Raw genomic sequence first — 15,069 nt, 5'->3', positions numbered from 1 at the left:
TTGAAAGGCGCTCAGCAAGGAAGAAGCTACTGCTCTAAAACTAAGACTACGGTTTGCAACTGCACATGGAAACAAATATCATACTTTTTGGAGAAATGTCCTCTGGTCTGATGAAACAAAAATAGAACTGTTTGTCCATAATGACCATTGTTATGTTTGGAGGAAAAAGGGTAATGCTTGCAAGCAGAAGAACACATCCAGCGTGTGAAGCATGGGGGTGACAGCATCATGTTGTGGGGGTGCTTTGCTGCAGGAGGGACTGGTGCACTTCACAAAATAGATGTCATTAAAAGGAAAGAAAAGTTTGTGGATATATTGAAGCAACTGCTCAAGACATCAGTCAGGAAGTTAAAGCTTGGTCACAAATGGGTCTTCCAAATGGACAWTGGCCCCAAGCATACTTCCAAAGTTGTGGCAAAATGGCTTCAGGACAACATAGTCAAGGTATTGGAGTGGCCATCACAAAGCCCTGACCTCAATCCTGTAGAACATATGTGGGCAGAACTGAAAAGCATGMSKSRYCAAGGAGTCCGACGGTGAAGTGGACATACTCGATATTTGTATCCCGAAAGAAAGAAATTACAGTATCTCCCTACAATACATTTTAAAGAAAGTTAGCCAAATTAGATACAATTTTGCTATSGTGAAAAGGACAATACCTATTTGTGGAAAAAGCACCCTGATTCATTTTTTTGTCATTTCTCAGTTTTCTTAATTACTTATGGCCCTGCCTACACCTAAAGACTTGTTTAAAAAATATATATTATCAACAAATATTCCACTTTATTTGGAACGGCAAGCCAGACAAATTTAAACAGGCCTATTTATATAATGAATATGATTTCGGAGTGCAGATATGAATAAATATTAAAGCATTGGCCCTCTCACTAAAGGCTTCAGTCATACAAAAAATATACTTAAATTCAAACAGGTTCTATGGCAGATTAGTAAGAATGGCTCACCCCATGTTCAAGAATTGCCTTTTTCGCTTCATTCAGAACACAACCTCTCACTTTTYGTTATTTGAAAATTAAATAATATCCAAAATAGCTCTATTTTTAAAACAAGCAATGGAAAACTAGTTGTAATTTCAGTTTAATCCACCAGAAAAGACATGACAAATAGTATAACAAATATTATGGTTAAATGAAAATATACTAATTAATGAAAAAAATGTATTACAAAAAAAATATACAAAATATCATAAATAGAACTGGTGGAGTTATGTCACACATGTAGATAAAAAACTATATGGAAATGTCTGCTCTATCCAAAAAAACAATCAACTGATTGCACCATTACCACAAAAATTTGAGGTAAGTGGAAAGGGGAGAAGGTAAGGAACATTTCCGCCGGCCCTGCATTAAAGACCAAGATTGGCTAAAGAAAATTGAAATATAAAAAAGTATACCAGTTTCATTTAAGGACCAAAAATTTGACAGCTGCACCAATACATGTTGAAAAATAGTTGGGAGGAGATCTTCGATGTACCGATTCCATGGCACATTGTTTATGAACTGATATACAAAATGACGCCAGAATTCAACAGAGTTTTTCCATTTAAATTATTATACAAAATTCTTGCAACCAATAGAATGTTATATGGGGGWCACAACCATCCCAGCTCTGAAAATGTGGCTGTGAAGAGACAGAATCATTAGATCACTTGTTTTGGTACTGCCCATATGTAGCTTGTTTTAGATCACAGGTTCAGAAATGGTTGAAAAATTACAACATTTACTTGGAGCTAACTCTGCAAACAGCACTGCTGGGTGATTTGAAACATCACAGTCAATCAATCAATAATATAATAATACTCTTTGCAAAGGTGTTTAACTTTAATTTACAATCTGTATAAACTATGATAATATAAAGGTTCAGAACTTTTGTGAAACATCACAACACAGTGGAAAACTATATGACAGCTAGAAATCAAAACAGGATGGTCTTTAGAGATAGATGGGAGGGTTTGAGGGTAGCTGAAGGCTGGGACTAAAAACAAATAAAGATAACTAATGTAAAATATACTGTTCGTGAAATGTATGTATAAGCTGGAAGTGGAACCCTAAGTATTGTTGTCCATTAGTGTACTCCGATTAGGCGAGGGGTGGTAGAGTTAGGGGAAAATAAATAGGCTTGGCAGAGYTCGATTTTGGGGAACTTTTGACCCCCAGGTAAGCTTGCCGAAAACGTTGTCTGTGTGTTAGCAGATAACACAGGCTTAACTGTGACTTTAAAGTCTCCACATATTCTGATTCCACCATTCTTCTTAAGGAGTGGTACGATGGGTGTCACCCATTCACTCACSCTGACCGGCTCCAGTACTTTGTTCTTGACTAAACTTTTTGCGTGATAGCATAAGTTATAGGTCYCGCTTTCAGAAACTTTGGTTTGCTATCTGGTATAATGCTAAGCTTCACTATAATGTATTTCATGCTACCTAGCTCTCCATTAAAGACTTCTCCATGTTTATTGTCACGTTCTGACCTTAGTTCCTTTGTTTTGTCTTTTGTTTTAGTATGGTCAGTGCGTGAGTTMGGTCGGTTGTCTATGTTAGTTTTTCTATGATTTTCTATTTCTGTGTTTGGCCTGATATGGTTCTCAATCAGAGGCAGCTGTCAATCGTTGTCCCTGATTGGGAACCATATTTAGGTAGCCTGTTTTCTGTTGGGTTTTGTGGGTGGTTATTTTCAGTCTTTGTGTGTCTGCACCAGATAGAACTGTTTCGGTTTTCACTTTGTTTTTTTTGTATTTTGAAGTGTTCACTTTCATTAAATAAGATGAACACTTACCACGCTGCACCTTGGTCCTCTCTTTCTCCCGACGACAATTTATTTACGATTAAGGGCAGGCCTGTTTCTCCATGTGCCATTCTACCCATTGAAGGCCAGTCCAGTGTGATTTTCTCTAGCCACGAATGTCCCAGTAGTGATGCATAGTCTCCTTTTATTACTTAGAGTGGCAGCTTTTCAGTTTGTTAATTTAACTGTGACCTCGGTGATACCTACATCTTATTACTTGGCCTGTCTGACTGTAGAAGGGTGTATAGTAAATGCAATGTATTTAGCCACATTACACACACAAAATGTATGCAGGCTCGTTCGATGTGACCCTTTTTACCGCAGTCTCATCCTGATGAACTCAACTGCTAAGCCTCTTAAGGAGCTAGTTCCATGGACACACTGACTTTACAATTGCCTTTGCCAAGGTCAGATTACTTTCAGTCAAGACTCTTTTTTGTAATTTCACTCCGTAGCCCACATACTAGTCTGTCTCTAATGGTGTCATTTAAAACATCATTAAACTCACAGTGCTCTGATAGTTTACTTAATGCAGCAGCAAACAACACATTGTCACTGATTTTCCCTCTTCCTGATTTCTTCTGTCAAACCTTTCATCAATAACTAGTGATTTTGGTGAAAAGTGTCCTTTCAGTTTTTCCACAATATCCCCATACGTCTTATCTTGCCTGTCTGGCTGTCGCAGGCAGCGTAGTATTGCATTACACAAAGAAATGTAGGCACAATTTTGCCCTCATCAATGTCATTTGCAAGAGCAAAATATTCTAATCATTCTGTATATGAGCTCTACTTCTCAATACTTTCATCAAACTGTCCATTATTTTCAACAATTCCAACCATTTTAAGTTTTTCAATTAGCGTCTGATTCTCACTCTCAAAATTGTTCTCAACCATGGCAACGTTATGTTCCGCCGCAGCAATATCTTCCTCAATCATGTGATCTTCATTCACGTCACTCACTGGCAATTAAATAATGGTGAGACGGGAGACAGGAATCAGCCATTTGTCTTGAACATGCGCATCTCAATGTATAGAACCCTCACACCCCCAATACACCACACGAGTGTTTGCCTGTGATAAGCTGCGGGGCTAGATTGCCTGAGTGGGTGTCAACTGTCTTCAAGGCCGCTGATATTTACACGTAAAAGGATTTCAAACATGTAGCCCTGTCGTAGGTCATTTCTCAAATGCCATCTCTTTCTTTCTTTCTCTCTCCATCCCTCTCGTGTTCTCTCTTTCTTTCTCTCTCCCTCTGTCCCTTTTTCATTCTCCCCCCATCCCTCTCTTTCCCTTTTTCTCCATCCCTCCCTGTCTCTCTCTCTCTCTCTCTCTCCTTCCATCTCTTTCTGTCTTTCTGTTTCTGCTAACCAACCTGCCATCTGTACAAAACTTTGATGATGGGTTGAGAGAGAAAAGTCTTTGTCAAAGAACAGCGCAGGGCCTGAGTTTGTGGCTGTTGTTTTGGATCTCTGTTGTCAGAAATGACATTTAAACCCTTTCTGGGACAAACACAATTTGGCTGTCAAACCACTGAGCTGAAATGGTAGAAGTGGGAGTATATTTTGGGAGGGGGAGGAGGGAAGGTAGTATTGTACAGGGATAAGGGATGAAGACACAGAGGAGAMGGGGAATATGTTTGAGCTGAGAGGGAGTGAGTAATAGAGAGAGAGYGAAGGAGGGAGGAGGGTGAGGGGAGTTTAAATGCCGGTTGATTGAACATATTGTGTGGACAGCAGGAGAATATTGCTCATATTACTTCAGCTCTCTTTCTCTCTCGCTCACTTTCCTTTCACAGTGTCTCTCTCCCTGTCTCCACCCCCCCATCTTCCTCTCTCCCCTCTCCCTCTCTCTCCCTGCCTCTCTCTCTCTGTCTCTCTGGTAGTGATCGCTCCCCTCTAAAAGAGCTGTAATTGATTCTGCTGTAATTGGTCAATGACGGGAGATGCTTTGGCAGAAGTGGAGCATAAACACGGCTCAGACACATTTGTGGGATCAATGGGAGGTAATAGGAAGGAGGGGGGGGTGGAGACAAAGAGAGGGAGGGGGTGTTCTCTGCCGCAGCTTGGAAGAGGTAGCGAGAGAGAGGGAAAGGGAGAGAGAGGATGCGAGAAGAGAGACTTTAAGCACCGCCACCGGTGTCTGATTGAGGCGCGGAGGCCGAGAAAGCTCGCGGATCAAAGACTTTTTCAAAATCGCTTTTTCTGAACCCTCTCTCTTTATCGTTCTCTACATTTTTTGTTTCATGACTTGCAGCCTTATCTGCTCAGCTGTAGAGTTTTGAAACCAACAGGAGAGAAATAAGGCCAATGCAAAAAAGGCCAGTCCATTTGTGCTTTGTGATGATGTATTATATTTGTGGCAGCAGACATTTTCTTGTTTTTCTAAGTGCGTAATGGCTCAGGATATTGGCGGAAAATGGTTCATTAGTGGTGGGGGGGGGGGGGTTGTGCTATGTGTCAGTGATGCGTACTGAGTTTCTCGGTGTGGCAGTGTTCTAAACATCTTTCTTCTGTATGTTTATGTGCGTGTATACCTGTGTTCATGCCTGTCTGTATGCCTGTGTGTTTGTGTGTGTCCACAGGGCTATGAGGTGCGCAAGATAAAAGCCATTGACCAGGATCTGGGGAGACCGAGGGGCATTGGCTACACCATCATCTCAGGTCTGTCAGACACAATCAATCAGTTAATCAATCCCCATCACACACATACACACAGACACTCAAAATCAATCACTATGATGATGATAATCTTAGAGAATACTACACAAGCCTAATCCAAACACATAGCAATCAATGGTTTCATATAATAATGCAATAGAATAATAGAATAGTCTGTAAACTATCAATCTCTGTTCAGTGCAACTGTGCAGAACATTAAATATATAAATATAAATAAGTCTAAATATTAATATGATCAATCAAGATCATACTGTACATCAGGGAGTTTGGCTACCATGTCTCCTCCATCTGGGTTTTGGACACTGTAGCAAAACATTTTGCAACGGACACTGCAAATAACTATTTTTTGGGGGACAAATGTWTATACCTCCATGTTTAACTCTGTTTTAAACCCCACAAGTTCTGTTACAATACCTCACTCCAGTTAGACAGAAAAMAAACAATGTCCTGTAAACCAACACACAGGAGTTGGGGCAGTAAGGGTGTTTGTTTGTGTGTGTGCGTGCGTGCGTGCGTGTTTGGGACGTCCTCTGTGATGTGCTCCATCTCTTTGTATCCCACAAAATACAGACACTTCAAACAGAACTTTCTTCAACTCCCTTCCATGTACTGTACAGTATGTACTGCAGCTGAATATGAAATGTCGTAAGGAAAGGATGAGGATCATTTCCACCCGTCTGTATTGTGCTGATATGCTAAGAGACCTACTTTATGTTTTGTTGTTMTATGACTCAAACCGAGTCATGTGGGGTTTGGTGGCTGGGTCCCGGTTCTTTAACCTCTTAGACCACAATGGAAGGAGAAGAAGAGAGAGGGAGAGAGAGGTGTGGGGGTGGCAGGGCGACCCCAACATGTTTTGTTCTGCACAGACTCGTTGTGCAATTATTAGGCCTACTAGAACAGGATAAAGCAGCAGAATCTGATGAGTAAACACGCAACCTCCGCACTTGTCCACATGCAATAAATGAAGCCCATCATTACACTCATGAACAATTATGCTTTTTCAAAACGCAAGATAGGCCACAGAAATCAACTGCGTTTTACACCTGCATTTGGAGCTGATAGTAATTCATGTTAGCGGCCAATATCAACTAGGGATATATCATGTCACTTRGCTGGAGTCCAGAGCAAGCAGAATCATATGGCCTACTTGTAACGGAGGTTGCAGGATCAGATGGAAAGCATGTTCTTTCTGCACCGTAGCCCTGTTCTTGCTCACAAACATTGTACAGAAATTGCCAGAATATGTTACATCTTCATCTCTTAATATTGACGGTAGAGGTATGTTACTGCTGATTACCTTTAGACCTACAGCCAATAGCCACCCAAATTAGGCATATCTGAAATGTGAAAATGATCAATAAAATGAGTCAGCAGTCGAATGCTAAACGGTATTTCATATGGATAAGAGAGGACTGTATTAATGCAGAGAATGCACTTTCCTCAACTATATATTACAAAAGTAAGAGCAGATCAGTATCGCTAGTTTACAGCAGGACACATACTACGATGAGATTCAACTAATGAGAAAAAACGGAGGATACATATCGTACAGTAAATGAATAGAAATATAGAGAGCAATAGATCGTAGTAAAAGTCCCTGTGATACAGTCTACTCAATGGGGAGAGCATGATCGGCGACAACACCCGGACAGTGTATTTTTTAGCTGTCACAACCCTGTGACAAAGGCTGTGTGATTTGGTGCACTCGGCTCTCAGCTGCGCGGCATACGTCCGTGTCCGTATGACCTCTCAAATTTAGAAAGGCCGCTCAGCAAGAAGAACACCTGCTCTAAAACTAAGACTACGGTTGCAAGCGGGTAGCAACATTGGAAAAAGATATCGATACTGTTGTTGTGAGAAATGTCCTCTGGTCTGGATGAAACAAAAAATAGAATGCTGTTTGGCCTAGATCATTGTTTATGGTTTGGGAGGAAAATAGGGTAAAGCGTTTGGCAAGCAGGAGAGAACACCGATCTCCAGGCCCGTTGAAGCATGGGGCGTGAGCAGCGATCATGTTGTGGGTGTGCGCTGGCCAGGAGGGACTGTGGTGCATTCCAAATAGATGTTCATAAAAGGAAGAATGAATAGTTTGTGGATATATGAAGCAAGCTGGTCTTCAACGACATCAGGTCAGGAAGTTAAAGCTTGGTCACAAGAATGGTCTGTCCAAATGGACTTTGGGCCCCAAGCATACTTCCACGAAGTTGGTGGCAAAGTAATGGCTTTCATGGACAACAGTTAGTAGGTATTTTGAGTGGCCATCCCAAAGCCCTGACGCTCAAGGTCCTGTAGGAACATGATGTGGGCAGAGACTGGAAAAAGCATGTGGCGGCTGAGGAGTTCCACGGTGAACGGTTTAGACATGAGCTCGAATATTGTATGCGCCGAAGAAAGAAATTACAGGGTATCCTCGGCCTAAAGATAGCAGTTGTTAAAGGAAAGTTAGTAGCCAAAATGTAGGATACAATTTTGCTATGGTGAGAAGGAGGACAAGTGACCTAGTTTGTGGAAAGAGAGCACCAATACGATTCATGTTTTTGTGTCATTGTCTCAGTTTTGCTTAATTTACTGTATGGGCGCCGTGCCTACACTAAAGACTTGTATCAAAGAGAAAATATTTATATGCCAATCAAAGATTTTCACTTTATTGGAACGGCAAGCCAGCAAATTTAAACAGCCTATTTAATATAATGAATATTGATGTCCGGAAGTGCAGATATGAATAAATATTAAAGCATTGGCCCTCTCATAAGGCTTCAAGTCATACAAAATAGTACTTAAATTCGAAACAGGTTCTATGGCAGATTAGTTAAGATGCTCCTCCCAATGTCAAGAATTGCCTTTTTCGTTCATTCAGACACAACTCTCACTGTTTAGTTATTTTGAAAATTAAAATAATATCCAAAATAAAGCTTCTTTTTAAAACAAGCAATGGAAAAACTAGTTGTAATTTCAGTAACCCCAGAAAAGTAACATGACAAATAGTGATAGACAAATTAATGGTTAAATGAAAAATATACTAATTAATGAAAAAAATGTATTACAAAAAAAATTACAAAAATCATAGAATAAGAAACTGGTGGAGATTATGTCACCCTGTAGATAAAACTATATGGAAAATGTCTGCTCTATCAAAAAAAACAATCAACCTGATTGAGCGCATTACCCAAAAATTTTGAGGTAAGTGAAAGGGAGAGGGTTAAGGAACATTTCGCCGGCCCGCATTAAAGACCAAGATTGGCCTAAGAAATTGGTGAACAAATATAAAAAAGGTATACCAGTTTCATTTAAGGACCAATAAATTTGACAGCTGCACAATACATGTTGAAAATAAACGTTGGGAGAGATCTTCGATGTAACCGGATTCCATGGCACATGTTTTGAACTGGATTACAAAATGACGCCAGAATTCAACAGAGTTTTTTCCATTTAAATGTATTATACAATCTGCAACCAAATAGAATGTTATATGGGGGAACATAACCCATCCCAGCTCTGGAAAATGGGCTGTGAAGAGACAAGAATCATTAGATCACTTGTTTTGGTACTGCCCATATGAAGCCTGTTTTAGAATCCACAGGTTCAGAATGGTTGAAAAATTCGACAAACATTTACTTGGAGCTACTCTGCACAACAGCACTGCTGGGTGATTTTAAACATCAACAGTCAATCAATCAATAATATATAATACTCTTGCAAAGGTGTTTAATTAATTTAACATCTGTGACTATGATATAAAAAAGGTCAGAACTTTTGTGGAACATCAAACAACAACAGGGAAAACTATATGACAGCTAGAAATCAAAACAGGATGGCTCTTTAGAGATAGACGGGGGGTTTGAGGTAGCTCTGAAGGCTGGACTAAAAACAAATAAAGATAACTAATGTAAAATAATACTGTTCGTGAAATTGTATGTATTCATAGCTGGAATGGAACCCTAATATTGTTGTCCATTAGTGGTACCGATTAGGCGAAGGGGTGGTAGAGTTAGGGGAAAAATAATACTTGCAAGAGGTCGCATTTGGGGACATTGACCCCCAGTAAGCTTCCGAACGTTGGATCTGTGGTGTTAGCAGATAACAACAGGGCTTAACTGTGACTTTAAAGTCTCCAGCATATTCTGATTCCACAGATTCTTCTTAGGAGTGGTACGACGGTGTACCGCTTTCCACTCACGCTGACCCGCTCCAGTAATTTGTTCTTGACTAAACTTTTTGCGTGAATAGCAGTAAGTAATAGGTCGCGCTTCTCAGAGAACTTTGGTTGCTATCTGGTATATGCGAATCTTCACTATAAGTATTTCATGCTACCACTAGCTCTCATTAAAGACTTCTCCATGTTTATTGGTCACGTTCTGACCTTAGTTCCTTTGTTTTGTCGTTTTGTTTTTAGTATGGTCAGCTGCGTGAGTTGGGTTCGGTTGTCTAATGTTAAGTTTTTCTACTGATTCTGTCTAATTCTTGTTTGGCCTGATATGGTTCTCAAACAGAAGGCAGCTGTCAATACGTTGTCCCTGATTGGGAACCATATTTAGGTAGCCTGTTTTCTGTTGGGTTTTGTGGTGGTTATTTCAAGTCTTTGGGTGTGTCTGCAACCAAAAGATAAGAACTTGTTTCGGTTTTTCAACTTTGTTTTTTTTTTGTATTTGAAAGTTTTCCACTTTCATATAAATACAGATGACCAACTTACCACGCTGACACCTTGAGTACCTCTCTTTCTCCGCGACAATTTATTTACGATTAAGGCAAGGCCTGTTTCTCCATGCTGCCATTACTACCCATAATGCAAGGCCCGTCCAGTGTGATTTTCTCTAGCCACCGAATGTCCCAGTAGTGATGCATAGTCTCCTTTATTACTTTGGCAAGCTTTTCAGTTTGTTATTTACTGTGACCTCGGTGATGCTAATCTTAATTAGTTGGCCTGTCTGACGTAAGAATGGTGTAATAGTAATGCAATTGTATTTTCCACCATTACACACACAAAATGTATGCCGGCTCGTTCGATGTGACCTTTTACCGCAGTCTCTATCCTGTGAACTCAAATCTGCTAAGCTCTTAAGGAGCCTAGTTTCCATGGACACACGACTTTAAATTCTTTGCCAAGGTAGATTCTTTCAGTCAAGATCTTTTTGTAATTTCACCCCGTAGCCCACATACTAGTCTGTCTCTAATGGTGTCATTTAAAACATCATTAAACTCACAGTGCTCTGATAGTTACTTAATGCAGCAGCAAACAACAACATTGTCCTGATTTTCCCATCTCCTGATTTCTTCTGTCAAACCTTTCATCATAACTAGGTGATGTTTGGTGAAAAAGTGTCCTTTCAGTTTTTCCATCAATATCCCATATCGTCTTATTCTTGCACTGTCCTGTGCTTGTCGCAAGGCAGCGTAGTATTGCATTTACCCACAAGAAGAGTGTAAGGCACAATTGTTGCCTCATCAAATGTCATTTCTAAGAGCAAAATTTCTAATCAGTTCTGTATATCGGCTTCTACTCTCTCAGATACGTGTGCATCATAACTGTCCATTATTTCACCAATTCCAACCATTCTAAAGTTGTTGTTGCAATTAGCGTCTGATTCTCACCTCTGCATATAATGTTCTCTTTCACTATTTCCATGACGTGTTCATGTTCCGCTCGCAGGCAATATCTTCCTCCAATTCCAATGTTGTAATCTCTGTCATCAGTTCACGTCATCAATGGCAATTAAATAAATGGTGAGTACGGGAGATCAGGAATCAGCTCATTTGTAGTCTTGAAAATCATCGCATTCTCAAGTTGTATAGAACACCTCACACCCCAATACCAACCACACAGTGTTTGCCTTGTGATTAGCGGCGGGGCTCTGATTGCCTGATTGTAGTGGTGTCAACTGTCTCACAGGCCGTGTATATTTAACAACGTAAAAAGGATTTCAAACATGTATGCCTCTGTCGATAGGTCATTTTCTCAAGATGCCATCTCTTCTCTTTCTTTCTTCTCCTCCATCCCTCTCGTGTTTCTTCGTCTTGTCTTTCTCTCTCCTCTGCCCTTTTATCATTCCTCCCCCCAATCCCTCTCTTTCCCTTTTCTCCATCCTCACCTGCCCCTCCTCGTCTCGGCTCCTTCCTGTCTTTCTGGTGCTTTGCTTGTTTCTGCTAACCCATCCTGCCATCTGTAGCAAAACTTTGATGGAGATGGGTTGAGTAGAGAAAAGTCTTTGTCAAAGAACAGCGCAGGGCCGTGAAGTTTGTGGCTGCTTTGTTTTGGATCTTCCTGTTGTCAGAATTGACATTTAAACCCTTTCTGGGACAAACAAGTGTTGGTCTGTCAAAACCACTGAGCCTGAAATGGTAGAATGGGACTTTTGGAGGGGAGGTTAGCTAAGTAGTATGTCGGGATTAGGGTGATAGACCGAGGGATGGAGAGGTAATTATCTGGTTTGTACAGTGAGGATGAAGAAGAGAGTTATGGTTGAAAGTTATGATACGTTAGTGGTCACGACAGAGAGAAGAGAGTAGGTAGTGGAGGGGTGAGGGGAGTTTTTAAATGCCGGTTGATTGACATGACATATGTGGTGAGAATGGCAGGAGAATATTGCTCATAATTACTTCACGCTCTCTTTCTCCTCATCGCTCACATTTCCTTTGCGAACAGTGTCTCTGCTCCCTGTCTGTCCACTCGCCCCATCTTCCCATCTCCTTCGTCGCCCTCTCCTCTTCTCCCTTTTGTTCTGTAGTTCTCTGCTCTCCTCCTCTCTCTCTCTGTTCGCTAGGTGAGTCGCTCCCCTCTAAAAGAGCTGTATAATTGATTCTGCTGTGTTGGTCAATTGTTACGGGAGATGCTTGGTGGCAGAAGTTGTAGCATAAACACGGCTCAGACACATTTGTGGGATCAATGGGAGGTAATAGGAAAGGACGGAGGGGGGTGGAAGACAAGAGAGGGAGGGGGCTGTTCTCATGCCGCAGCTTGGAAGTAGTGTACGCGAGAGAGAGGGAAAGGGAGCAGAGACGGATGGCGAGAACTGAGAGACTTTATTAGCACCAAGCCACCTCGTTGTTCTGATATGGAGGCGCGGAGAGCCGAAGAAAAGCTCACGCGGATCAACAGACTTTTCAAATCGCTTATTTCTGAACCTCTCTCTTTCTTATCGTTCTCTACACTTTTTGTTGTCATGACTTGCACGCCTTATCTGCTCAGCTGTAGAGTTTTGAAACAACTAGGAGAGAAATTAAGGCAATAGCGAAAAAGGCCAGTCCATTGTTGCTTTGTGATGATGTATTAGTATTTTGTGGCAGCGAGACATTTTCTTGTTTTTAAGTGCGTAATGGCTCAGGGATATTGGGCGGAAAGGCATATTAATGGGGGGGGGGGGGGGTTGTGTCTACTGTGTACGTGATGCGTACTGAGTTTCTCGTAGTGGCAGTGTTCTCTATAACATCTTTCTTCATGTATTTTATTGTTCGTGTATACCTGTGTTCATGCCTGTCTGTATGCCTGTGTGTTTGTGTGTGTCCACTGGGCTATGAGGTGCGCACAGATAAAGCCATTGACCAGGTATCTGGGGAGACCGAGGGGCATTGGCCTACACCATCTCTTTCAGGTCTGTCAGACACAATCAATCAGTTTAATCAATCCCCATCACACACATACACACAGACACTCAAAATCAATCAGCTATGATGATGATAATCTTAGAGAATACTACACAAGCCTAATCCAAACACATAGGCAATCAATGGTTTCATTATAATATATGCAATAGAATAATAGAATAGTCTGTAAACTATCATCTCTGTTCCAGTGCAACTGTGCAGAACATTAAAATATATAATATATAATAAGTTCAAAGTATTTTAATATGATCAATCAAGATCATACTGTACATCAGGGAGTTTGGCTACCATTGTCTCCTCCATCTGGGTTTTGGACCTGTAGCAAACATTTTGCAACGGACACTGCAAATAACCATTTTTTGGGGGACAAATGTATATACCTCCATGAGTTAATCTCTGTTTTAAACCCCACAAGTTCTGTTACAATACCTCACTCTTCCAGTAGACAGAGAATAAGACAAGTCTGCTAAACCAACACACACAGGAGTTGGGGCAGTAAGGGTGTTTGTGTTGTGTGTGGTGCGTGCGTGCGTGTTTGGGACGTCTGCTGTGATGTGCTCCGACTCTTTGTATCCCACAGAAATACAGACACTCTCAAACAGAACTTTCTTTTCAACTCCCTTCCTGTACTGTACAGTATGTACTGCAGCTGAATATGAAATGTCGTAAGGAAAAGGATGAGGAGTCATTTCCACCCGTCTGTATTGTGCCTTGAATATGCTACAGAGACCTACTTTGATGTTTTGTTGTTGTATTGACTGCAACCGAGTCATGTGGTTTGTGTGCTGGGTCCCGGTTCTTTAACCTCTTGACTCACAATGGTAAGAGAAGAAGAGAGAGAGGAGAGAGACGGTGTGGGGCTGGCAGGGCGACCCCAACGATGTTTTGTCTGCACAGACTCGTTGTGCAATTATTAGGCCTACTAGAACAGGAATAAAGCAGCAGAATCTGATGAGTAAACACGCAAACCATTCCGTGACTTTCTCCACATGCAATAAATGAAGCCCATCATTACAGCTCCATGAACAATTATGCTTTTTCAAAAACGCTAAGATAGGCCACAGGAAATCAACTGCGTATTTACACCTGCATTTGGAGCTGATAGTAATTCATGTTAGCGGCCAATATCATAGGGATATATCATGTCGACTTCTGCTGGACGCCAGAGCAAGCAGAATCATATGGCCTACTTGTAACGGAGTGGCAAGGATCAGATGGAAAGCATGTTCTTTCTGACCGTAGCCTGTTCTTGCTCACAAACATTGTACAGAAATTGCACAAGTATGTTACATCTTCATCTCTTAATATTGACGGTAGAGGTATGTTACTGCTGATTATGCTGTTTAGTACCTACAGCCAATAGCCACCCATAATAAGGCATATCTGAAATGTAAAATCGAACTCAATAAAATGAGTCACGCAGTCGAGATGCTAAACCGGTATTTCAATATGGATAAGAGAGGACTGTATTAATGCAGAGAATGCACTTTCCTCAACTATATACACTGCTCAAAAAAAATAAAGGAACACTTAACAACCGGACAACTGTAACTCCCAAGTCAATCACACGTTCTTGTGAATGCAAACTTGGTCCACTTATGCACACACTCGATTGAATATCCAATTTATTCATCATGCCTTTGTCGCATTCAATGGAATAGAGCAAAAAGGTGGAAATTATACGGCAATTACGCAAGACACCCCCAAAAAAAGGAGTGAATCTGCAGGTGGTGACGCACATGACCACTTCTCAGTGTCTCTATTGGCTTCCTGGCATGATGTTAGTTTGGTCACTTTTAGAATGCTGGCGGTGCCTTCTCACTCGTAAGTGGTAGGGCATGAGACGTGAGTCTCAACCCACAAAGTGGAACGCCCTCAGTAGTGCAGTTCCAGCCAGGATGGCACATCAATGCGACGCTGTGGCAAAAAGGTTTGCTGTGTGGGTTCCTTGGTTCAACGTAGTGGTCCAGACATGGAGGCGCTACCAA

At 41.2% G+C, this 15,069-nt stretch overlaps 1 protein-coding gene across 1 annotated transcript in view; it reads left to right on the top strand.

Moving 5' to 3' along the window:
* Nucleotides 1-15,069, top strand: part of LOC139022965 (cadherin-23-like) — a 251,346-nt gene that overhangs the window by 205,304 nt on the left and 30,973 nt on the right. The window contains exon 6 of the mRNA XM_070434815.1: nt 5,383-5,461. Coding sequence (XP_070290916.1) covers nt 5,383-5,461 — 79 coding nt within the window. The remainder of the gene's footprint in view (nt 1-5,382; nt 5,462-15,069) is intronic.

This window comes from Salvelinus sp. IW2-2015, linkage group LG25, assembly GCF_002910315.2.
Source record: "Salvelinus sp. IW2-2015 linkage group LG25, ASM291031v2, whole genome shotgun sequence".
Lineage (NCBI taxonomy): Eukaryota > Metazoa > Chordata > Actinopteri > Salmoniformes > Salmonidae > Salvelinus > Salvelinus sp. IW2-2015.
This window is presented reverse-complemented; position numbering and strand designations above follow the sequence as displayed.